The sequence below is a fragment of the Lathamus discolor genome, chromosome 16 (assembly GCF_037157495.1).
Source record: "Lathamus discolor isolate bLatDis1 chromosome 16, bLatDis1.hap1, whole genome shotgun sequence".
NCBI lineage: Eukaryota > Metazoa > Chordata > Aves > Psittaciformes > Psittacidae > Lathamus > Lathamus discolor.
Window position 1 is genome coordinate 6025654 of NC_088899.1, and position 24197 is coordinate 6049850.

A 24197-nucleotide genomic window follows, 5' to 3' on the forward strand; every position below is an offset into this window, starting at 1 on the left:
CCTTCTCCTAAGCTCCTACATGTATGAGTAGTAGTTGAAGCTGGGTAATCTGCCTAGCAACAAATTAATTAGGCTGCTGCATTGGGGAAATCTAACTGGGATCATTGATCTTTGCACAGTCAGATCCAGCAATATGAAAACCTAGCAGGAATGTTCTTCTCCACCATAGGCAGCCTGATTGCATTACCTGCACCACTTTGTGCACTGGGTGTTATCAGCAAGTGAAGGAAGCCAATAAGCAGAGAACTTCAGGGGTAAGACACCAGCAGTGCTCTTAAATCACCAGGGGTTTTTATCCACATAAACCTAAAGACGCTCTGATGTCTCTGACAAAAGAATGTTCAGGAGTGTTATGAAGGTCTTAAGCAAGACGAGAAACGCAGAAATCTGACACAAAGTCAAGAGTGATTTGTGTGAAAGAAAAACAGGCTGCAAACTAGAAGTGAACAGGGCTCCACTGCTCCATACTGAATGGATAGGACCAGCAGAGGGCTGGAATGTGAGATGGAAACCTCAATAAGTTCTTGGCAAAGATCTGCCCGCTCAGGAAGTGGCAGCAAGAGAGCAAAACCTTACAAATACACTTTGTTAATCAATGTGGCCTTTCATAGAAAGTCAAAAAATGAGTGAAATGCTGACATTTTAAAGCCACCTTTATGGGAAATGGGAAAGCAGCCTTGACAGCTGAAACCTCATTTACAGCAGAATCTCCCACCAAAGCCAAGTTCTGAATACTCGCACTCTATTCACAAGGTGTTAAACCCTTCATTGCTTTCCTTCCTTCATTAGACAGAAAGAAGGGACTTCAAAAGAAATGGACCATCTTGCAGTACTCATACTCATCAAAAGGAGTGTCAGTGCATCTACAAGGAAGGGATAAACAACCATCATTATATATATGCCACCCCACTCTTAAAGTACATTTTTTCCCTCATTTCCTTTAAACCAAAGTTTCTTTTTGACACAGAAAATAACTTTATTTTATACCCACATATATATTTGTGTGTGTGTAAATATGTTTCTCCCAAACAAGACTAGGACCCCATAGAATTCCTTATAAACTGAGATACATTGTGGATTTCAATACAAACGAAGCATATAGAGACAAAGCCACTATATAAATGCATATATTTTCACTAACTTGTAAGTGAAATGAGAAGTAATGTGTCAGAGTAACAACAGCTTTAGGTAAAGTAGTTTTGCTCACAGCAATTTGAAATGCTTTGGACTGTAGATCATTCAGAATATCTGCTTGTCCATCCATTCATCCATCTATCCAAACATCCTTCCACATACTGGTAAATAAACAAAATGATAAATTACCAGCTCCAAGCATTGGGTTTGCTTATGAACAGAGTATTCAGGATGGAAAGAACAATCCTGTAACATCCTGTATGTTATGTTTTTAGATCAAGACCTCATTTTGGGTGAGGAAATGCAGTGAACTTAAGTTCTACTAATGAATCCCTACTTGGCACTGCAGCAACCACAATCCTCTGCCAATTACACACATGAGAAGTATAGTTTATGCAATAGAAAGGACACTGCTGTACATCTCCACATGCACAGGCTAACATCCTGTTTGGGTTTTTACTGCATTTCTGTAAAATAACAGTGAAGAGTTCTGTTTAGGATGGATTAAATTGAAACCAGAAAACATTTTCAAACGCTCCCCAACTCTCACCTTGCCACAGAGTAGACTTCAGTACTGACACTCTACAGGGAAAGAAAACTGCTCAAAATACTCTGTATCATTCTTGCTTGAAACGTCTTTTTCAAGAGATCAACTAACGGCAGTCAGTCCTTAGAGAATCATTTTCTTCCTTTGGCTGTAAATATCCCCATGGAAACAAGCAATGCTATCAGACAAATGAGAAGAAGCAGAGGAGGCTGAATGAAATCCTTCAAATAGAGAGTCTCCAGAACCAAAATGGGACAGGGCAAGCCACCCAGAAAACATGAACTCTGCAAACCTTATCACAGCTGCTGCTTGAGCTCCCCATCCCCTAACTGCTCTAATCCAGTCATTCATTCTACACAAATTTTCTGCTTTAAGTATTTTTAACAGACAAGAAAACCAGCAGAGGTAATTCAGGGATATTAAACATTCCTGGGACCCAAGTACAATGCAACAACCCATTTGGACATTGTCCAGAACACAGACTGAGCTGGCAGAGGTCTAAGGTTTCCCACAAGGCAGCTGAAACCACAGCCAACCCCCAGATCTCAGGGGCAGAGAGACATACAAGGTTTCTTTGGGGGCCTGACCTAACAGACTTCAGGATTTGCAACTGCAAAGAAGTATTTTGAGATACAGACCTGCAGTTTTCAGATGTGAAGCAGATGCCTTTTAATAGATTTGAATGAGAGAGGTTAAGCAGCATTGCCATAAAACTAACTGCATACACAGCAGAAGTTGTTCACATAGATGGGTAACACTGCCCTAACCTGAGGCAAAATACTTCATGTTACCATCCTACATGTGCACAAAAATTAAGATAAATTAAGTTATTCATGTGATCTGTCAGAGGCCTGTCACAGAATGGGAGAGAGAAGCCAGGAGCTCAAACCCAAGCTCATGCTACTTCACTTTTAACACGCCGTTTAAGAAGTTGTCCTCGCATATCCAAGTATTAATGAGAACACAGACCTCATCTGCTCCATGTTGTTTACATGTTCCTTTAACAAAACTTGTAAAATCTGCTCTTGCCTGTAAGCAGTAACATTTTAACATCCACATTTTGAATGTCTAATGATCTGGTTTGTTTACACTTTTAACTTCCATCAGTTAAATACAAATCTGACCTCTTGCTCTGTATATACATACTCGGTTTCTGGAGTTGGAGCTGTGACAAGCACATTTACTGTTGCTGTATGGGAGGAAAATCATTCTATTCAAAACATAAAGCAGTAAAAACCCCTTTAAACTATTTCTATTGACAGTGGAGTTTGCTATTTCTCCCCACCTTCCTTATAGAAGGCATTTAAGCAATTGGCCATGACTGCTACAGTTCCAGCCTCAGTCTTCTTAATTTTCCACACAATAATTCAAAAGCAGTTAAGATCCCAAAAGATTTCCTTGTAGCACCCTAAAAGTCATACAGAGAAAACAGCTCACTTTGGTTCCTAGGATCAGACATCATTAGAAGCTGCCCAAACACCCAGCCTCCCTGAATGCAGGATAAAGTTTGGGTCTTTTGAATCCCATCAAGATCTTCTTGTCACTACCAAGACAGTGAACAAGCATTCTTGCGCTACTTCAGCTACTGTGTGACAACAGTCACACTTAGCTGCTGCTTTGAAAATAGACGAACTTCCAGGGTTTTCACTTTTATTGGATGCTTCCAACTTTAATAATATACAGATACTCATTTTTATATTGTTCCATTCAGATCCTCACGTAATTCAGCCATTCTGTCACATTCAAATAAAAAACAGAAAAAGCACAACTGAAATAAAATAAATTTGTAGGCTGGAAAAATCCATTATAAACTTAATATTCAAGAAACATTCTCTTTATAATTAAAACCCTACTTTGTAATAACTAAAGTAGGATTTAAAGAAAAACTTGATTTGCATTTTTAAATAGGTGGCCTTTGCGTATACTTTTAATCATCTCATATGTACAATGCCAACCAGTATCTCTGCCTCCCTGTGACAGAATACCTGAAACAAAACAAAAAGACACTGAAAAGGAGCTTTTAAACAAACAAAAAAAAAAAAGAACAATAGTAATTTTCCAGGAAAATACAGTATAGTCAGAACTTGAAACACATGCTTCCCTCATCTCTATTAAGGCCTAAGAGACAGATGTGCTTTAATAAAAGCAGACAGTATGAAGAAAAGTCCTTCCACTTTTCTCTTCAAATTCCTGTAAGAGCTCATCTATTTCATTTTCCATGTCTTCTGTGTGCTGTATCTAGAAAAGAAAGAAAATACTAAGCAACCAGACTCCAAGGACATGATGTAGCTTAGAAAACTGTAATAATTCAATCCTTGTGGCTTACTGTGCAATCTAAACTGGGTGCTTTAGTGAGATTCCCAAATATACATATATTCTGCATCATGTTTATCTGCATATCCTTCCTCCTCCAACCCACTGAACTGGCACTTAACTAGTACTTTGTTGAGTAGGCAACATTCATCCTCGCTAGGTAACAAATGGAAGCTTCAGAATAGCTACAAGCACACTGAACAGATGGTTAAAATTGCAAGTCCTTGAACCCTTTTAGGCTTTTTGAATCTGGAAGGGATTTAAGACCAGAATAGATCAAACAGGCTAGAGTAAAAAAAAAACCTAAGCCCGTTGCCACACTGGAACAGGTGAACTCAGCAACTTGCATGCTGTAAAAGGACTCGGATCCTTCCTCTGGTCTCCTGACAGTTATATCAACTGCTTTGAGTGCAGCATATTGCAGTCTTAAAGGACTAGGCCCCCTGGAATGTGGATAACAAGAAGGCACCATTTTTCTCTTCTACATCATACATGCAACAGAGTGGTACTACAAAATACACCTACATAGAATGTTTTTCCAAGTGTATCATGATTCAGAATGCAACTCTGATGTTTAAACCCCATGTATCACAACTGCTTTTGAAACACTGTTTTTCCCATAAACAGTGTTTTGAGTACAGGCTCAACCTGTGCAATGGTTACACACAGTGCTGTGATACTGCTGTTCATCAGTGCTTTGGTTTGAATGCACACACACACAGAATCCACTTTGGAAGCCAGGAACTTTGTCACAGTTCCTCTGTTTGCACAATAGCTCCAAAAATAACCTAAAGAATTTGGGAACTTACACCTTTTGACAAGGATTTTACTTAACTTTTGCAATATGCAGCATCTTCAAAGATTACTAAGCAAACCCCAACCTCTGTGCAGTCAACTGGGTCCAAGGAACCCCTAGGCAATGAGCCCTCTCTACTTACACACTGGCAGAGCTCACAGATAAGGAATGCACCCAGCGTTGCCTCCTCATGGTTATCCTGAATGTCCACATTGATCACATGGACTGGCTGACATGTCTCCTGCTCTCTTGAATTTAAATCTATTTGAAAACAAAATACATGTAACAGCAAAATTTTGAGTGGAATGGTACCACATTTTACAGAGTATTCTTTTAAAAGTACACAGACATTGTGTAAATCTTCCTTCTTCAGTTAAAGAACCACTCAAGGTTCTTCCTTTCACTGGTTCACCGGGCATTACCATGAAGTTGAGAGATGCACCACTGGAACATTAGGTTGTTCTTCACCTCCCTTCCTCAGGATATTCACCTAAAACACTAGAGTGAAAGCTGCTTTCTATGTGAGACATGCTCACCTTGCTGAAGATCCATTCAAGTACCAGGGCAGCTGCTCCCAGAACTTACTAATACATTTCAAACACTCCACTTAAACATTCAGAACACTAATTGCTCAGCTTGCAGAAGCCCAAGTGGATAGTGCTTTCTATTGCTTGTGACGTGACCACTAAGGACGGAAAAGGCAAGGTAACAGCCTTTTAAAGCATGTGTATGATATTAGTTCAGCTGGTTAGACTTTCAAAGTGAAGGAAACACCTTAAACCTCACATAAGCCTGTGTTTCCAGAGAGACAGGCTTCTAAGCCCAAGAGCTGAATCACTGCTGAAGCCCCATGACTTTCAGTGAGTTCATATCAAGGTTGCTGCATTGTCTTCATGCAGAACCCAAATCCTGAGATTGTTTTGGCGTATCTTGCTTTGACTCTCATAAGGGCAAAGCTGCTGCATGTTTGCAGAGTGTAAAGCACACTCAAAGAACAGCTTCTCCACCTGTACAGGAAGATTTTGTCATGGATAAACTGCTTGGTAGATCACAAGTCTGCAGAGAAGTGAAAGGAAATTGCAGAAGGAACACAGCTTAGACTTCATCTCTCCATCAATCCAGGGTGGAAAAATACTCATCACATACAACTTACTAGTCCATGAGCATTTTCCAAACAAAACTGTATCTGAGCTTCTCCAAATGCTTGTTATTTCCTTATGCCATCCCTTAAAACTGCCATACATACACATTCTGTGTAGCTGCCAACACCAGCATCTCTGAGAAGTATTCAGCCACCACTTCCCTGGTACATAAAGTCTACATCAGTGAACGGCGAGCTCGTGTCCCTGCTGGTGTTCAGCAGCAGTAGCCAGAGGAGATATTTCCAGATTTGTGAAGTACTCCAGGAGGAGGAGGGGGGAGAAAGCACTCAAAGTTAACTTGGTTTATCAGTTCAAGGTCCTTACCTTCTACTACTTGATCATAGACTCTTTCTTCACACGTTAGGATCAAATCAAAAACATCTTTGCAGTTCTGGAATCTTTCTGGTCGTGGCTTGATTCTCTTATTTCTGTCCAACATGTGTAAAATCCCATTCTGTGTGTATCTGAAGTTGCTTGGGTTAAGTAAAGTACCTTTACTTTAAGAAAAGTCATGTTTTTGAGCAAATGACCAGAACAAGTCAAATCATTACTGTATCTTTAAAACAAGATCATTTATGTTTGCAAATATAAAGATCAGTGACGACTAAAAATAGATTCCTAAGGTAGCAGCACGATCCCCACAGGGTAATTCATGCAACTTCTGGATTTCAGAGTCCTGTCACTGGCATTAGTACAATAGCAGAGACAGCTTTAAAGGCCCTCATAAGAACAGTTCCTCAGAAAAACAACTTTCCTTGGGCAACTATTTTTATATCCATAACGCTTCGAACACAGACTTCACTGTTTGTGAGAGCAGAATGTCCTACATTCATTTAAGTCACTGTCCCTCACTCCAGGGGCCTCTGCCTTCAAAGTCAATTCTATGGCATTTCTATTGTCCACTGCACATCTGCATGAAGTCCTGCTCAGGGCTCAGGTTTATGCAACTGAGCTTCCAAAGAAAGCTCAATAAATCACAGGAGCATAGTCCCTTTAAAATATCCCAAGATATATATAAATGGAAATGAAGAAAAACACTGACTTTGTGCCTGTCAGAGCTTCAGTCACTGTGTGAAAGGAATCTGTTATGCTGCTTGGTAGCTATATTTATGCTGGTACTGTAACCCTGAGGCTCAAATTCACATCTTGTATCCCCCTTTCTGAGTGGATTCACTTATCCCGTTGTCTTCTCAGCCTTCCACAACATGAAGATTCATTAGGAGCACACCAGGGTTGACTGTCACATAAATCTGCTCACTTGGCCAAAACCAAACTGGCTGGAAGGGCGAAGTTTTATGGGTAAATGAGGAATACCAGGAAAGATTTTGAAGAAAGCCTCGAAACTGATGCATCTCTTCCTTGCTTTGAAGCAGCAGTATTTTTAGCCATCTAAGTATATAGTTTTAAATTAAAATAGCAGTAAGGACAACAGCCTAATTTCTTGAGATAACAGAAGGAAATTGAGTAAAAAAACCTTCATCATTAGTAGCATGTATGTAAGAGGTCATCTCGGCTTATTTCTTTGTTGAAAAGGCCATATACATACCTAGCAGGTATCTTAATTCTTTTCAGAGAACAGTCCTAATCCTTTGTAAAAGGCCAGCAACTTTCCGCCTCCCTGTTTGCAGTCCCCCTCTGGTATCTCGGTTCTACTGCCCTGGGTAGATCTGTCCCTGCTCATCTATATGCTTCAAGGTGTTCTTCAACAGTTTTCAAGCAAACTGCCTCCAAAACTTTTATATCTTTGAAGTGTTTAAGCTCCATTCAAAATTAAACCCATCTTTCTACCTGTAAGAGTATAGTTGATGGAAAATATGTTCAGTTCTTGAAGTGCAATGGTGCAGACACATCAAACTTCTTAAGGACATTTCAGTTTTGAATGATACACTATTTATCACAAATACAGTGTCAATTCTCTCTCAGCCAACTGGCTACTACTGCATTTCTTTTCTTCAGGTCCCCCCCTTTTATCTTCTTTCCCAAAAGATTACTCCGTATATAATTAAATAACTGTCTTTTATAGCTCAAAGCTACCTCACAAGCAGCTCTTGCACATCAGCACCCCTGTAAAACTCTCACTGGGTTTGTCATGCTTGGAAGAAAACCCACTTCAATGTAGCCATTTCAGACCTCTGGTTATTTGCAAAGCAGGAAAGTGACTGCAAGAGCCATTTTCAAACATCTGGCAAACATCTGGTTCTGTTGCTCTGTTCACTTTGAAGGTGAGCCCTGCCTGGGCTCTACAGGCCTCATTTCTACATCATGCAGCTCAAGGGGAAAAAAAAAAGAAACAGCGTCCCACACAGTTTTTTGGGTTCTTTTTTTTCCCCTTTCTAGGATATAACACTGCTGGCATCTGTCCCCCAGCTTTCCAACCGAGCTTGGAGACAGGATTACGCATATTCACAAACCCACACAGTCAAGCTTGCTGCTTCACACAGTCAAGCTTGCTGCTGCCAACTTAGAGCTATTTTTTTTCCTCCAAGGGTCCATCTGCCTATAAAAGGAGACTGAAATAAGCAGTTAAGATTCATGACACTGTCATATTTGGTCCTCTAGAATCTTTTCCACCTGGAAAAAGAACAGCATACCATCCTTGCAGGAAGCAGGGGGATGTGATCTGCATCACTGTTTTCAATGCATAATCATAACCCAGCTTCTTTCTCTCCATGAGCTCAGGTGAATGCAAAGATATGACAACTTATTAATGGTTTCCACCATAGTGCCAGATGTTGAGGCATTTAAGTGAGGTTCTGCTTTCCTTCCAACAGATTTCAGCTCCATATTCCCTGCCTCCTGCACTTCTGCTCTTTCTTTCAGCAGTCATTTCTTCAGAAGGTACTTGCTAAATCTTCCCCTGGCTTTCAGTGATGCTTTGTTGTCTGACCACAGCAGCCCTCTTAACGCTACCATGCTCAGAAATGCATCCATTTATCTAAGAGGCCTTCACTTAATGCAAACTATTAGTATAGTAAATCCATCACATTTTTACACTGAGTCCAACTCAAGTATCACCTTTATTGGAGTAACTATGCTTAACAGACCTACAACAGAATGAAATGTATGCATTACTACTCAGTGTTGGAAAGACTTGGTATAAAAAGGAGATGGTGTAATTCAAGTTGAGTTTTGCCAATAGACATGGCATTGTTCCTCTTTTGTACAGAGACAGCTACACCCAGCTATTTCTACTAACTGTGCATTCTCTCCATTCACTTAAGGATATCACATAATAATGTATTGATGAAGATATTACTCTAATATGTATGTGTGTGTTTAGATTAAAACCTTAACACTTTCACAGCTTCTGACTCTTCCTCAAGTCTGGTGGGGGCCAAAGCTGCAGGCTACATACCCACACATCACTGAAAGCAGCAAAGATCCTTAGTTTAGCCTAGAGCTCAAGAGACAGACAATGACTTGTCAGTGCTGAACAGCTGAAATTGTAGTTGAGGATGAAACTGGAAAGCTACAAGCTGTCAAAGAGGAAAAGAACAGGAACAATGGCCAAGTCCACTGCCAAAGAGCTAGAGAAAGGGTATTACAGACTTACTGAAGACAGAACAGACTTACCAGACACAGAACACAAGATGACCTCAAAGATGTGGCAGGTTTGGTTATGCCATCAAACCTTGTGTACTTGATCCAAGTGTGAAAGAGGAGCTTGCTTTAGATTGCTGGAATCTACAGTGTCTGGTCACTTAGCAAGACAGTTCACAGTACTGACAACTCCAGCACATGACATGAACATGTAACAAAGGAATACAGAAATCATTATGGGGACCAGCAGGTCAGCTGGCTCCTAAGAGGGTTCCTAAGTATCACACTTGACTTTTGGATGCTCTTCTCAGGCTTAGAAACAAGTGCCAGATTTCAGAAGATAAGCAGCAAATGTAGGATTGGGTGGGGAGAAGTACTGAGGTAGCTGCGAGATGTCTGTGAGAAAAACATTAGTCACTGCATTTCATGTCTCAGAGAAACAGGGTCTGCAACGACTGTTTTCAAGTTGGTTTCTGTTGTTGCCATTGCTTTGTACTGCAAAACTCAAAGGTAATTCTGAAGTAAATAACAGTTGTAGCTGGAGAGGGTAACTCTGATAAAGCTAAACACAAGCATTACAAACTAAAATCAATTAAGCCATTTCATTTAACGCATTGGGGAACCTGGAGAACACATTCATGAAGACAGCAGGACCACTTTTAAACAGCAGCATGCAGAGCAAAAAACATGCTGGATGAGGTCTTCTAGTGCAACACTACAAACAGGAGACTGAAGAACAGAGGGATGTGGTTAATCCACAGTCTGAGTACCAACCAGCTCTGCAAAGCTTACACACACAGCTTGTGTGCCTTGGGCAAACACTTTTTACAGGGGTCATCAGGATGTCTCTGTTCTTGCACGAAAGATCCTGAAGGCTTCCACTTCTGTTACTGGGCAGCAACAAAGCTGGAACAGCTTCTGCCCCCCACCCCAACTTACTACCTGTGGAAAATACAGTACTTTAAGCACTTCAAGGTTTTCCACTAATTGATCTCTACACTATGTCAATTAGAGGTACATGACAGCAAGACAGTCTGAATTTCTTAGATCCTGAAAGTGGACTTCAGTAATTAATACTACTTCTGATTTTAACACTACTTTTACTACCTTGTACCCAATCAGTCAAAATAAAGTATCCCATGAAGTAGCAGCATCACTTTTGGGGAAGATAAGCACTTAAATGCATATTTCTAGTAAATTCCCCCTTTTGCTGACTTTCAGAAACTTACTACAGGCTTTTTCTGACAAGAGCTCTCATGCATATGAATTTCTCAGGGCTGCCAGAGCTCTACCTGGGATATCAAGCTCTTCAGACACTTCCTGCGTGTACATGAGCAGCACACATAAACAAGATCTTCCAACGAGCATTCCATGCCAGTAACTGTTCTCTCCATCGAGTGGGATTTTATAAATACAGCTGTGTCAGCCAACTTGTTTCTACTGAGATGGAAAATAAACTGGCACAGACCTCTCCTGCCATTCCCATGCTAAACTTCCAGTTTGCGCTGCTAAATGCTTCTTTATATGCTGGGCCATTGCTGAAACCTGGCTGTATTTACTCCACTTGAATACATCTGGCACCTGGATCCCCAGCTGCCAAAACAATTCTATTTGAAATACAGAGATCTGCTGTCCTTCACAGAACAGTGACCCAAATAACTCTGCCAACACTTGAAGCAAGTGCCTGCACAGTCCTGTGTTATCTAAGAGTACAAGGAGTATGACCAATGTAAAATGGTAACAGCCACCTTATTTGGATTTCTCTTACCTTTCACCTTTTTCTGATCTTCCTTCTATCTAGATGTGGGTTATTGAGCATATTTCCAAACACATTCAAACAATCTTTCATTTCTACCTGCTAGGGGTTTTCAAAGTGCTCCTCTGTAAGCTGCTGAGAGATGTTTTCTGCCACGCTATGTGGGCAAGCTACACAGAAGTGAGCTTTCAAAATGCTTCACAAAAGCAGGTGACATAAGCCATCTCCACTGTAGATTATCAGAGAAGACTGACACAGTTCATTTCTATGATTTGTATCTTTGGCAGAACTGAGAAATTGTAAAGATCAGAATCATTAAATAAAAATGACAAAGCATCAAAGTTTCACTTGCTCTCCCACTGACCACTGGAATGACAGCTCAGAACAGAACCTGACAACTGTTTATCAGTTCAAAATCCATGAAGAAAACCAAATGGAAACATAAGATAAATACATGCACAAAGAGCTTACCTGAGGTAGAATTTCATTTAAGTTACTCCTCAAGATGGAGCTACATGGCCCCAACAAGCTGCATGCAGATGCTCACAGATCTCAGTAGTCCTCCTGTACCCCCACAACACAGGAGGTGTTGTGACTTCCCCCACCAAGCAATTCAAGGGTAGTTCAATTATTCAGAATGTCAGGAATTACTATTCAAGTATTATGGATCCTAGAGCTTTTGTTACAGGTGGCAGAAGTTTCTGCAACAAACAAATGGTGTTCAAAAGAAACTGGGAAGTGGTTTAGAGCAAGATATTCCTGTCACTGCCCACTTTCCTTCCAACAGCTTTTCCCCATCAGTGCCTGCGCTCATTAGCTCAGGCCATGAATCATCTCGTATCAGTATCTTATGCCACTTTCTGAAAGTGAAAAAGCACAACCAAGAAGCAAGATCCAAGATCTTATTTGATACTACAACCCTCTTAAGGAAATTAAAGTCTAAGCCCAATGGAAGAAAGATCTTATATAACCAAAGAACTTAAGAGATGTTAAGTGGATGTTAGGGAAAGCAGAGGAAACCTTCTGGAAGAGATGACTTAATACTCCAACCGTTGCTAGAAGCTGAGCCTGACTCCAAGACAGGAAATGCAGTTTCTCTGCAAGAAAAACCTAACTGCAGTGATGCTTGACCAAGATTTCAGCACCAAAAGATCCTCCTTCATCACCACCCTACAAGGACAGAAAAATTACTCCTCTCTACAGCCTCACTGCTGCTGGGTGCCCCCTCATCTCAGCTGGTCCTAATCCTCTTTGGGTTTATTCCTCTTCATGGACACAGAAGATGGTGCCTCAAGTTTGACTGAAAAGTTTTGGGAAAGGCACAGAATCTCTCTCCTACACAATTCTACAGCAAGGCCAACCTAGTTCAATGATATACTTCTGTTGGCCTTCCTCTTCTTCTGTAGGGAAATAAAGATTCCCATTTTGTTCACCTAAACCCAGTGAAGATCCTGCGCATCAGAACATACTTCAGATTCCCAATCCCCTCAATTCTGGAACTGCTGTATAGTCCCTTAAGCCAACGCTTTCTCCAAAGCCAAGACATTTTCCTCTACTGATGTTCTACCACAACACATCAGTTAATAAAGTGTATCATCTTAGGCAGATGGAAGACGGGGATAAACCAGGGATAAGCATCAGCTATGGGAAAACCATAATGCTATGCAATATTGCAAATGTGTATTTCCTGGCAAAGAGGTCTGTATATGGCAGAGAAAAATGGTTCTGCTTGTCCTGAATGTGAAGAGTACTATTAAAAAAGCCAACCAACCAACCAACCACCACTCATCAGCAATAGCGCAAACATTCCCATATGGCCATCCAGCTTAAACATGGAGTTCACACAGAGAAAACTAGATCTGAATCACCTAGATATCAAGTGAGATGTACCAAGCCAGTTTTGCTTCCTCATTTCCCAAACATTTTCATGCTAACTGAAGCACACCTTTAGTAACTTCTGGAGGCATGTTCCAACCCCCTCCCTCCAATTTTGTATCATCATGTAACTATGGAGCTAAAACTGGAATCTTATCTACAGTTAAGAGATCAGGTGAAATTAAAAGGAGGTTAAAGTAGGAACCAGAGGAGGAGGCCAAGCCTGCAGAGGTAGGCTGCCTACAAATCCTAACAAAACCCCCTCCCTATGGAAAACACTCGGGATCTTCCAGCTGAGGGTCACCGACTGATCAGTGTTGAGAAAGGGATAGAAGCAATCAATCATTAAGTTAATGTTGATAAAGAATCCAGCAGCTCCTGCTGCAGAATTCTGGACAGATTTCCATTTGAACAGCTCCTGTCCCTGAAGATAAATGCAACTGCTGCTGCAGATTTAAGGTGGCATTTAGGAAGTTCCATCCCTGACTAGTTTTCGCATTCAATTGAAGGCAAAGTTCACCAGTTTTTCCTCTATTTTTGTTTAAAGTCCCCACCATATAACTAGAACCAAGTCCTTAAAATCCTTCACACAGCTTTAAGGGCCAAGTGATCACAGTGGCCTGTCTTTGAGAGGTCCAGTTACACATGCAAATACAATGTAGTGTACCTGTACTACGCACACAGAACTCCAGAGATAACCACACAGTGTGGTCATGTCTCCTGCAAGTGAGTAGAACCCTCTGCTGATACAGAAATAAAAAAAGGAGGACTTTAAAAGCATCCAGAAGTCACATTCAGAACAGCCTTAAATGGCTTTGTCACAGCCCTCTATTAGGACCTGGGGAATTTAAATGCCGTATTCTAAAGATGCAGTGGTAGATGTGGATACTTATTTTAACTGTAAGGCTTAACTACCACATCTTAAATTGCTTAAGTAATTCCATTTTAGATACACTGCAACCACCTACTCAACTGAATCTGTATGCCTGGCTCCATTAATCCCTTATTCCTGTGCTTCTGAAATTCAACATATGCCTTCAAGATATGTCAGCTTTTATTTCACTAATTACTGCAATGAAGGTGCTTTTAGTCTCTGCGGAGTGGGATTTTAAGTTCTTCCTCATTTCCACAAGCGAATAGGAGAGTTCCAGTGGATCTTTTCACCCTAACCTTGCCCTGACTTATGTCCAATACTGCACAAGCTCCTTTCTGCTGGAGACTACTGGTTTCCACAACAGGGGTCATTCATTTGGCTGGCCAGAGAACATTCAAAGCTCTCACAGCCACAACTTCATGGAATATCTAGCATCTTTGGGCCCCTACAGGCATACAGAACTGGAGGAAGGACATCACTCCTGAGGCACTCCCACTGCAATATGGGAGCACAGACAGCTGTCACCAAGAAATACTATTTCAAACCCCATGGAAGGGCTACAACCCAGTCATCTCACTGAGCTGATGGAAGGAAGGGTGGGGAACAGAACAAGCTGCTAAACTCTATGAGCAAACCACACCTTCTTCTGTTTCTCCCTCCCACTCAGAGCCCATCAGAAGAGCAGACCCTCCCACCCTTCAGCAGCAAGTAGCACTTGCACTGCCCATCACCTCTAAGAAAGGAATGCTCACCCAGAACCCCGAGAGTCCCCATGATCCTGGTTCACAAAAAATTACCTGGTTTGGTTACTGTAGAAGTATTTACCCTCAAAACCTATTTCTGGCAATGGAGCTGCTTTCTGTGCTGACAGTCTTGACTCTGGAAACCTTAACTTATATTATCTGAGAATCAAAACTGCAAAGATGTAGAGGCAGTTCTTCTTGCCCCGTTTCCCCCTGAACAGGTATTGTTTGAACTTGCTTTCTTTTACCTTGAGAAAAGGTTTAACTGTAACACTGCATATCCATATGTCCAGCATGGAGCAGAACAGAAATGGTAACTCCAAAATATGCTGAAAAGGGCGGGAGTAGGTAGTTTTTCTGATGGTTTTCTCTCAAAGCATCGCTGTATTCAGTACAGCAGCAATGAGGAATGCAACAAGGAATTTACAAGTCGTTAGCACTTGTCAAAATTACTTCTCAATTCAAACAATTTTATCTTGAAGCAATTCTTTTTTGACCAAGATGGGTTTGCAAGGTTTTCCTTTTCTTTGTAGGCAGAGGGATAAAAACCCCCAAACACCCCAGCACATCACAACAGATTCATTAAGACTACACCTTACATTTTGATTTTCTGTTTAAAAAGACTTCTACTTAGGTATTAGGAATCAAACACCTTGCAAGGGACACTATTTGTGCGGAACACCACGCAGAAAGCTACTGCAGTGTTCTACCAGTTCTCACTGTGCTCTACAGCTTTAATCGAACAGCCCAGCCCTCCTTAACAGGAGCCTTTTGATGCCAAGTGGAAAACCCTCCACCACCCTTGGAGTATCAGGAGCTCAAACTGACTATTTCTGGTCAGCTTGCTGAGTAGCAGTAAGCCACAATATCATGTGTGCTACCCAACAACTGTACAGTTAGCTTCCCAAAAGTTCCTGGGTTTGCCGACTCCTTGGGTAACAGCTTGAATGTTTCTACCACGTGCCAAGTTTTCTAGTCTCTGATAATCTGTTTAGTCTTACTCCATTTTTTTTCTCCCCAAAACCATGTGAGAAAACTGGGCTATCTGAGCACGATGAAGATATCTAAACCATATTAACATTCCTGTTGGATCTCCAGATGGCCATACCTGAGATTTTAGGAAAAAACCTTGCAGCACTAAGAAGCGCAGACTGCTCTATTAAACTACTTAGATTCATTTCTGGGATTCTTTACTCTAAAGGATTTCTATCTTTCAAGTACAAATTCAGCATATCCCAAATCCCTTATTTTGGGCAAGTTTTCTCCTTCATATTTAACACTAAAAAATTAAAATCAGATCCCTTGTTGAGGAAAGAGTATCCAGAACGAGTCCCCCAAGTTTGTGGGTCTGTGGGTTTTCTTAAAACCAAAGGAAAATTAAAGTTGATTTTTAGAATTTTTTGATTTTTTGGTATTTTTTTTAGCATCCAACTGCAAAACACGCAGCTGGACACTACTCATGGGTTTAAGTAGTGTGAATAACCTTGATCACTTCTGCTGCTCAGGATTAAACACGTTATTGAGCTCTCCTATGCCCATTCTTTATCATATTCTATAGGGATTTTTTTTCAGTGCACAGATCAAATAATGTATCAAGAAATCCTCAGTGAGAAGGGTGAGCTCTTTAATGAAAGTATCCTCTTTCCCAGAGAAGAGTATACAGGAAACCTTACCTGGCAGTTTGAGCTAAATACAACACTAATGGCAAGGTGGTTGCTCTTCACATATCCATTTCAGGGCAGTCTTTGCACTGAGAAAATACGATCCACAGTGCAGTGGAGGTAATGGACAATCTGTGATGGTATTAATGTGCTTTCATTCAAGAGCTAAACATGGTAACACACTACAAAAGAGCATTCTGAATGTGTGCATTGTAACTCAATAGCAATTTACAAGGGAGCACTAGAGGCCCATTGTAAGGAAAAAAATAAAAAAAAACCCTCCTATAAACTTAAAACATTTTAAGTTCTCCAGTCAAGCAACTATATATTCCTAATGCATAATGCGAATAATGAATTACACCTTTCAAGGATGAACCATATTGGATTTTTTAAAGAGGCCATGCCACAGGGATACAGTTCTTTGTCTTTCCTAAGCAGATCATTGTACATCTGATCATATGTTGTTTTGAAATCATAAACATTCGGCTTGTCCGGTGCTGGTCCTGGCAGTTTCACATGAGTCCCTGTTCCAAAGGATCGGACACTGAATCCTCGTTTGCTGGAAGACAGAAAGGGAAAGGGGGAGAGAAAAGGCAATTAGAGTGGATGGACTTTAAACACCAAAACGATGAAAAACACAGACTGAATTTTAAACACACCTCTTAGCAATCAGCCAAGTCACAACCAAACAAATGGGCAACTCATCAGCTAAGTTGCCAATTGTACCCAGTGTGCACATTTCTTTGCAGTTACAATTGAAACTCACATACCATTTATGAAGAAAACTTATATAAAACATTAAGTTTTCTTAGAATTACTGTACATAGTGTTTTGGTTGTTTCTTTTTGTTTTCAGACATCTTGGATTTCCAACAACCATGTTCTGTATTCACTCTCAGACGATATACTATAGGCAGTGATGTTTCTGTCCTGATAGAAGAAAGTAACAATACCAACTGCTCAATACTTAATTATTCTACTAAGTTGCTGGACTAACTACATTATTCCCCTCACGATGTTGCCAAAACTACCTCTAATGTCATCTAATTAGCTGAGTACAAACATTTGTGTGCCTCAAGTAGACTGAAAAATATGCCATGTCATTTACAGAAGTGGGGCAGATATTCCGCTGGCTGGTAGCTAACACCAGGGAGAGCTTCATTCCATTCTTATGAACAACTGTATGTTTAATAATTATAATTAAAAAAGAGGCAGGAACCTAAATATAATGACAAAATTTTTGATTAACCTATAAGCACTTATTTCATCCTCAACAAATCCTTCAGTAATATTAAAAACCATTACAATGTTTGTTAAATAACAGGACAAAAACTATACTTATTTCTGGTGGCCTAATGGACAAAATTACATGTTAAAAAACATCTGGTTTTGTAATGATAATCTACGTTCTGAAACAGGTCAGGACCACAGTTTAATTTCATTTTTTTAGACTCACACTTTGAGTAATTTAGCAGAGACTGAATAAAGCAAGCAATATTAAATGGAAAAACAAGCACACAACCCAAAGCCCCTAACCCCCACCAAAAAAAATCCATTTATTTTCCCTGAAATACTTCCAGACCCAAGTTTTTATTCTACTGCTTGTGAAGACATGGAAAGAGCCATGATATGCACAGAAGAAACTGCAGTGCTAAGATATTGCTATTTCAAATTGATCAATATGCATTCCTCATGTGGAATTTCATGCTTTGACACCAGCAGGTGCCAGGGTGCGGCTTTTACACTATTTATGCACTAGCTGTACTATTATGAAATATTCTGAAGATGTTTCAACACATTTCTTGCAACAGTTGGGGGCGGAGGAGAGGGAAGAACGTACAGAACCATATTCAACAGAGCCTGCTCTTATTAAGCAGCTGGACAGATCTAGTTTAGTGAGTCATTAAGTATCTGTTGTCATGTGGCACACAGCCTTTAACAATGAGTATTTTCTACAAGACAATGTTTATGTGGTATTCCCTCTTAGCCTAGCAAAACTATCCAGAAGATGGAAAATAATGAGCACCAACTTTACCACAATGAGTAAAGGGTAAGATATACTACTATCCTGTCCTAGCACTGACTCCTGAAAATGTGAAGCTTGAACACTGACCTGTAAATGCTGTAAGATTCTGGCAATGTGTTTCTATTAACAGGATTAAGACCAATGTGTATAAACTATCAACATAGTGAGTAAATACAAGCCAGTACACAGATCTCATTTTCAGCAGGTATGCTCACCTCACTGCAATGAGATCACACGCACTACTCACATGCTCATGAGTTTATAGGCTTTTAACTGAAGAACCTGTAAACAGTCACTGCATTACCCTCCAAAGAATCTCACAGCTCACAGCAAATAGTGCTTCTGATGTGGGACACGACTGCTGCTGAAAGCAGAGATCAACACAGGACTACACTAACAAAACACTAACACATGACAGAGCTGCTTCTCTTCTTATAATAGCCAGTAATAACTATTACTAGACACTAAAGCAAATGCAGTAAGCCCTGCAGGACCACCAAAGCTGGGAGCGGTGAAGATCTTCAGGACAAATCATTAATTTTAATACATCACCTTCCATAACATGTAGCAGAAAAATAACTGGCATCAATCCCCTCTCACTGCAGACCCCTTCAAAAATACCTTGTATTAGCAATGTAAAAAAAAAAAACAAAAACAAAACACAAAACCAACCCCCCCTAAAAAAACCCACAGTATTGAACAGCAGGAACAGGAGCACTGCTAACTGATTTCAACTATGAAATCTTAAAAACATTAAGAGTTTGCTGTAATATGCATTATCACTGATAAACTGTCAAATGGAAGTGCTTTAATACATAGAAGTGTTAAAACATTTCCTTCTTCTTGAGGGTTTATTAATACAATTTAAGGTTTCTAAAATTAAGGAATACAAATTCCAATACTTCACTGCATTCAGCTGCTGACAGATAACGTCAGTAGAGAAGCTGTCTAGTGACTTACGTCAACTGTGAGGGTTGCAACTTCTGTTATGTGGTCAGTGTTGAACTATAAATCGTGGCACCAATATGAAATACAACTTTCAGCTACAAGGACTTCAGTATTTAAATCTAGTTGCTGTCACTACAGATCTCCTATTCACACTCCTAATTTCTTAACACACTTCATTCCCTAAAACAAAGGAACATTAATATATATTGAGCATGTATCTGTACCCTTCATGTTTTCATTATCAGTAGTAACACACAGACCCTGAACTCAGAAGACTGAGATACAGTATCTATACCTTAAGAGCCTTAAAATACAAAGTTATCAGAGTACCTCCTATACACTGGAAGAGTCTGAAATGATAACTTCCTTTTAAAGGCCATCAGTGTACTACCAAATAAATATACACAACCAGAAATGTCAAAGTTGATGTATAATAAAGACTGGTAATGAGAAGTGTTAGCATTCCACCTTCCTTTATGCTTGAGGAACTGTGGCCTAAGTCTGCATAATCTACAGCAAAAAATCCCCAAAACCTGTACACAGATTACAATTACACTTATAAAAGCAAGCAATGTTGGGTAAGTAAGATTTGACCTAGGGACTAATTACAGACAGACATCCAGTTTGACAGCTTTTAAAAAGGGAAGGATTATGCCTTTCCACATAGTCCTTACAGCTTTTCCTCTTTCCCCTGTGCTTTAATGTCTCAAAATACCCCTATGGTGATGGTAACAGTACTATCAACAGACTTCAAAAGACCTTCAGTTGAATTCTGTTGGAAGATTAGAACAAAATATTTAAAACCTGGTTAATGAGAATAGTATGTAAACACACTACAAAGCACATGGGAACTATGAACCAAGATAACACCAGAAATTGGAAGATATGAAAGAGAACCAACACATGTCCTTGTTTTCCACAGGCACAAGTGGCCACATGGAAGTACCAAGTACAGAACAGATGAGTGAGAAATTCAGGCTGGAAATGAGACTCATTACTGGAATGAATCACTGCAATTTAGAAGGACAAAAAGTTTGTAAGTGTCCAAAAAAAGCAACTCTTTATTATCTGGTATGTTGAAAGAAGAAAAATAAACCTAAACACACACCACCCCCCACCACAACTTGCTGAGGTGTGTGAAGAAAGTATTACAGGTTTGCTTTTCTGAGTCCAAAGGAGAAAGACCATAAGGATGCTGTAAAATGTAAATTCATCAAGATGTTAAATCAAGCCTGTTTAAATCATAGGTTTGTACATTCAAGAGGATAAACTACAAAGAAGAAGCATAAAAGCAAGAACTGATGGACTGCAGGTACTTCCAAGAGATGCCTACCAGGTAAGTGGAATATTTCACCTGGATGTTCTATGTAGAGGGCTAAATTTCTTATTTTATAAATGGATCAGAAGTTAAAATTCAGACATTTCTGCAAGACCATTTTTGCTTTAAAAGGCATTAGCATCCAATTCAGTGCAACTTTTAGTAGGCATTAGGTAGGCCTAACATTAGGAAAGTAAAATAAGCTCACCTTACTGCTAAATATTTTTCTCTGTGAACTGGAATGGATTATTCACAGTTACTGTAAAAATTCTACATGAAAACTCTGGCTTCACTAAAACCCGTAATTCATTAAAATAGTGAACAGACCAGGAGTTAATTCTGAAACCTAGCTTAAAGCATTACGGAAATGTAAAAGATTCAAGACAATCACTTCAACAAAAATACTGATTTTTATACATACCCTAGCATAAATATGTGCAAAAATAGAAGCCTATATAAAATACTTCTGCAAGACCCTAGGCTACACGTTACAAAGTACTGTTTATAAATGTTCATTAAGATGTTCATGCTGAAGACTGGACTCCAGACTCCGTTTCCAAAGTCACCTGCAGTTCTATAGGACTTACATATTTTAACGTCTTGTAATCTGTTGAGAAATACCTTTAAGATTCATTCCTTCCTAACTCTTCTTCCTCTTTAATAGTGTTCCTTCCAACTGCAGCGCAACATAGAGCAAGAGATTGCCCTGAATTGAAGCCTGCATTGGCTCAAAGCCTGCCTTTCCCAGAGATTCACTGGCAAATGACCATTCTCATTGTGTGGGCTAGTTATTTCTTTAGAAGAGCAATTCATCTCTGTTTTGCTATTTATGCTATTGTTGCTATAATTACATAGGATGTCACTCAAAATAAAAATTTTCCAAATGCAAATGTTTTGCTACTTTTAATTAAAGTCTTACGGAAGAAGAGACTTTTAAAAAACAACACCACATTTCCCTGTCACATTTGCCAGAGAACAGTCACACCGGAAGTGATTTATTACTTCTGCAAAAACAGAGGAAGAAAAAGGCCAGACATTAGAAGTAAATGTAGTTTCGTCCTTAGTACTCAGGTTTTGATTAAAACTCAGCTCCAGTATTATTAGCAGAAAGAAAGCAACAGAAAAATAGCACCCTTCCCCTTCTCCACCCCACCCCCGCCCAAAGAGCCACTGGTAACATTGTGTTTTCAACGAACTACCACAGGTAACATCTGATGCCAAATTTAAGCATTAACAGCCTCATACGCGGCTCACAGTAAGATGGCTGCCAAACCAGATGCTTCTATTATTTATTCCTTTCAAGGCTGCTGGTTTTATTTAAATATAGCACACAATTTACACGCAGTGTTGAGCTTACTATGCTAGCACTATGTATCGCCTAATGTGAATGGTATGCTGCATAACTGTAATAAAACCAGAACATCTTCACCGTGTTCCTGCAGTGTATACGGAAGGTTTAAGAACAAGGTTTAGGTCTCTCCTGTCCATCAGTCTGTCCCCAGCCTCCCCTTCTTTTGAGCTCAGCCAAGCTGAAAACACTTGTAGTGCCAAACAGATGAACCCTCATAATCTCAACGATATTTAGTATGCTGAACTAAACACTTGTTTCCAGATGCCGAAACACGAGGCCTGCCCTGCGCCTGTCCAATTCTCCAGCTCGTGTTTTGCAGCGCTGGATCTGGAGATGTGCCAGCGACGGTGGAGCTGAGCCCACGGCCCCGGCCCGTTCGGCGAACCCAACCTGTAGCAGGGTCCGGAGGAGGCCGGATGTAAACAGGACCAAGTCCCCAAGCCCATGGGACCAGCAGAGCCAGGCGCGGGCCCCGAGCACACGCTCGGGCCGCAGCCGGCGCAGCGCCCCACTGCTCCGACAGCCCACTCGAGCCCGGACACAGGGCAGGCACAGCAGCCAGTGTCTGCACCAGAGGGGTCAAGGATGCGGCCCTCATATGGTCCGGAAGGGCAGCCCGAAAACGAAGGCGGCCGGAGGGGCCTACGACGTAGTCGCGGGGCCCGGCAGCAACGGATCAGGCCACGCCGCCGCCGGCCGGAGGAAGGAGGGCGGTCGGGCAGGCTCTGTTTACCTGAGGATGTTGTGCGCCTCCATGCTACGGTTCTGGTTGCTGGAGCACACCACGGCCACGCGGAGCGGCGAGGAAGGCATGGCGGCGCAGGGAAGAGCCCAGCTCCCTCCCCGCGGCTCCCAAACCCTCTCGGCCCCGGCCGCGGCTCGCACAAAATGGCGGCGGGCGCGCGGCGGCGGGCGGTGCCGGGACGTGTCACCAGGGCCGCGCCGCCCCGCCGCGGCCAACCGCGGAGCGGGCGTCAGGGGGCGGGAGCCGCCGCCGCCGCCGCACGGAGCGAGAGGCGGGGCGGGGCGGCTGGAGGCGGCTGTCGCCTCCGGACCGGCGCCGGTCGTCTGCTGAACCGGCTCCGCGTCCCTCTGTGCCCAGCAGCCATGGGCAGGCCACGGGCTGCTCGCAGGAAACACCGCTTCCCCGGAGCTTCCCGGGCAGCACCGGCGAACCGGCGGGCTCAAGTGTGCACCGAAAAAAGCAGCTCGTTTAGCCCGAATTCGTGGATCTCGCTGATTGCTGAACTGCAACCACCACCTGACTCGTCAGCCGCTCGCTGAGAGAAAAGCCACCACACGGCTGTTCCCTAGCGACTCAATTTTTTTCCTCCCATCCAACCGCGTTCCCGGTTTTCTAAGTGGAGCAAGAGGCTGGAAACAGCGCTCCACAAACGGTTCCTGACCCACCTTCTGATTTCCCGCAGGACAGCCCTGCTATTAGCACACAGCCTCTTACCATTAAACGATAAAACTTTGTCCTGACGGAGTATCCAGCTACCGGTGCAGCTGTGAAGCAGAGAAAAACACTCCTATGAAACTACCTTAGGGCTGGTGCCCAACAGGGAGTGGCTGTGAGAAAAGGTCCAGCTTTGCTACCAACTGCCATTAAATGCTGTGGATTTGTACTACTGTTCTGTACACAAGGGCATATATAAAGTATTTAACTGGATAAACATTCACACACCTCATGTAAATCAAGCACGAACATAGGGATGCAGGAAATGTTTGGTGACATACCTGTCTAGGGTACTGTCTTCACAACTAACCACAGCCTTGTACTGCTGCTGTGCCAGCCTGTGGCTCTTTCCATGTTGAATACAAGAGTTAAACAATGCCAGCAGAGACAACAGCAGCTTTTCTGCTTAGGACTCCTGTGGTTCCGAGTCTCAGGCACATGTATATGCATTGATGTGCTATTAGGTTTCATCTGCACAAGCCAAACACAGACACAGGAACGCAGTATTTTGCTGTGACCTCATGAATGCTATACATTCTAGTGGCCCCCACTTCCAAGTCCCCTAATTTACCTGTTAGACAGCCCTGTGTCACTCAAACATACAAGCAATTTTCCAACATCTGGAAAGAAATTACTCCAAATTTACTATGTAAGGTCTTGGGTCTTCCCATCTTCTTCCAAAATGTGCCCTATTTCCATACTTCACAGCAATATA

General features: G+C 41.5%; 1 protein-coding gene across 1 annotated transcript; it reads right to left on the bottom strand.

Annotated features, from left to right (window-relative positions):
* Positions 1–3314: 3314 nt before the first annotated feature.
* Positions 3315–22962, bottom strand: SSU72 (SSU72 homolog, RNA polymerase II CTD phosphatase). The gene is made up of 5 exons (XM_065696211.1): positions 22757–22962; positions 16797–16940; positions 6257–6396; positions 4933–5051; positions 3315–3919 (listed from the first exon to the last, which is right to left on the bottom strand). The coding sequence occupies exons 1-5, from the start codon at positions 22834–22836 to the stop codon at positions 3818–3820; spliced, it is 585 nt and encodes a 194-aa protein (XP_065552283.1). The 5' UTR covers positions 22837–22962; the 3' UTR covers positions 3315–3817.
* Positions 22963–24197: the final 1235 nt, after the last annotated feature.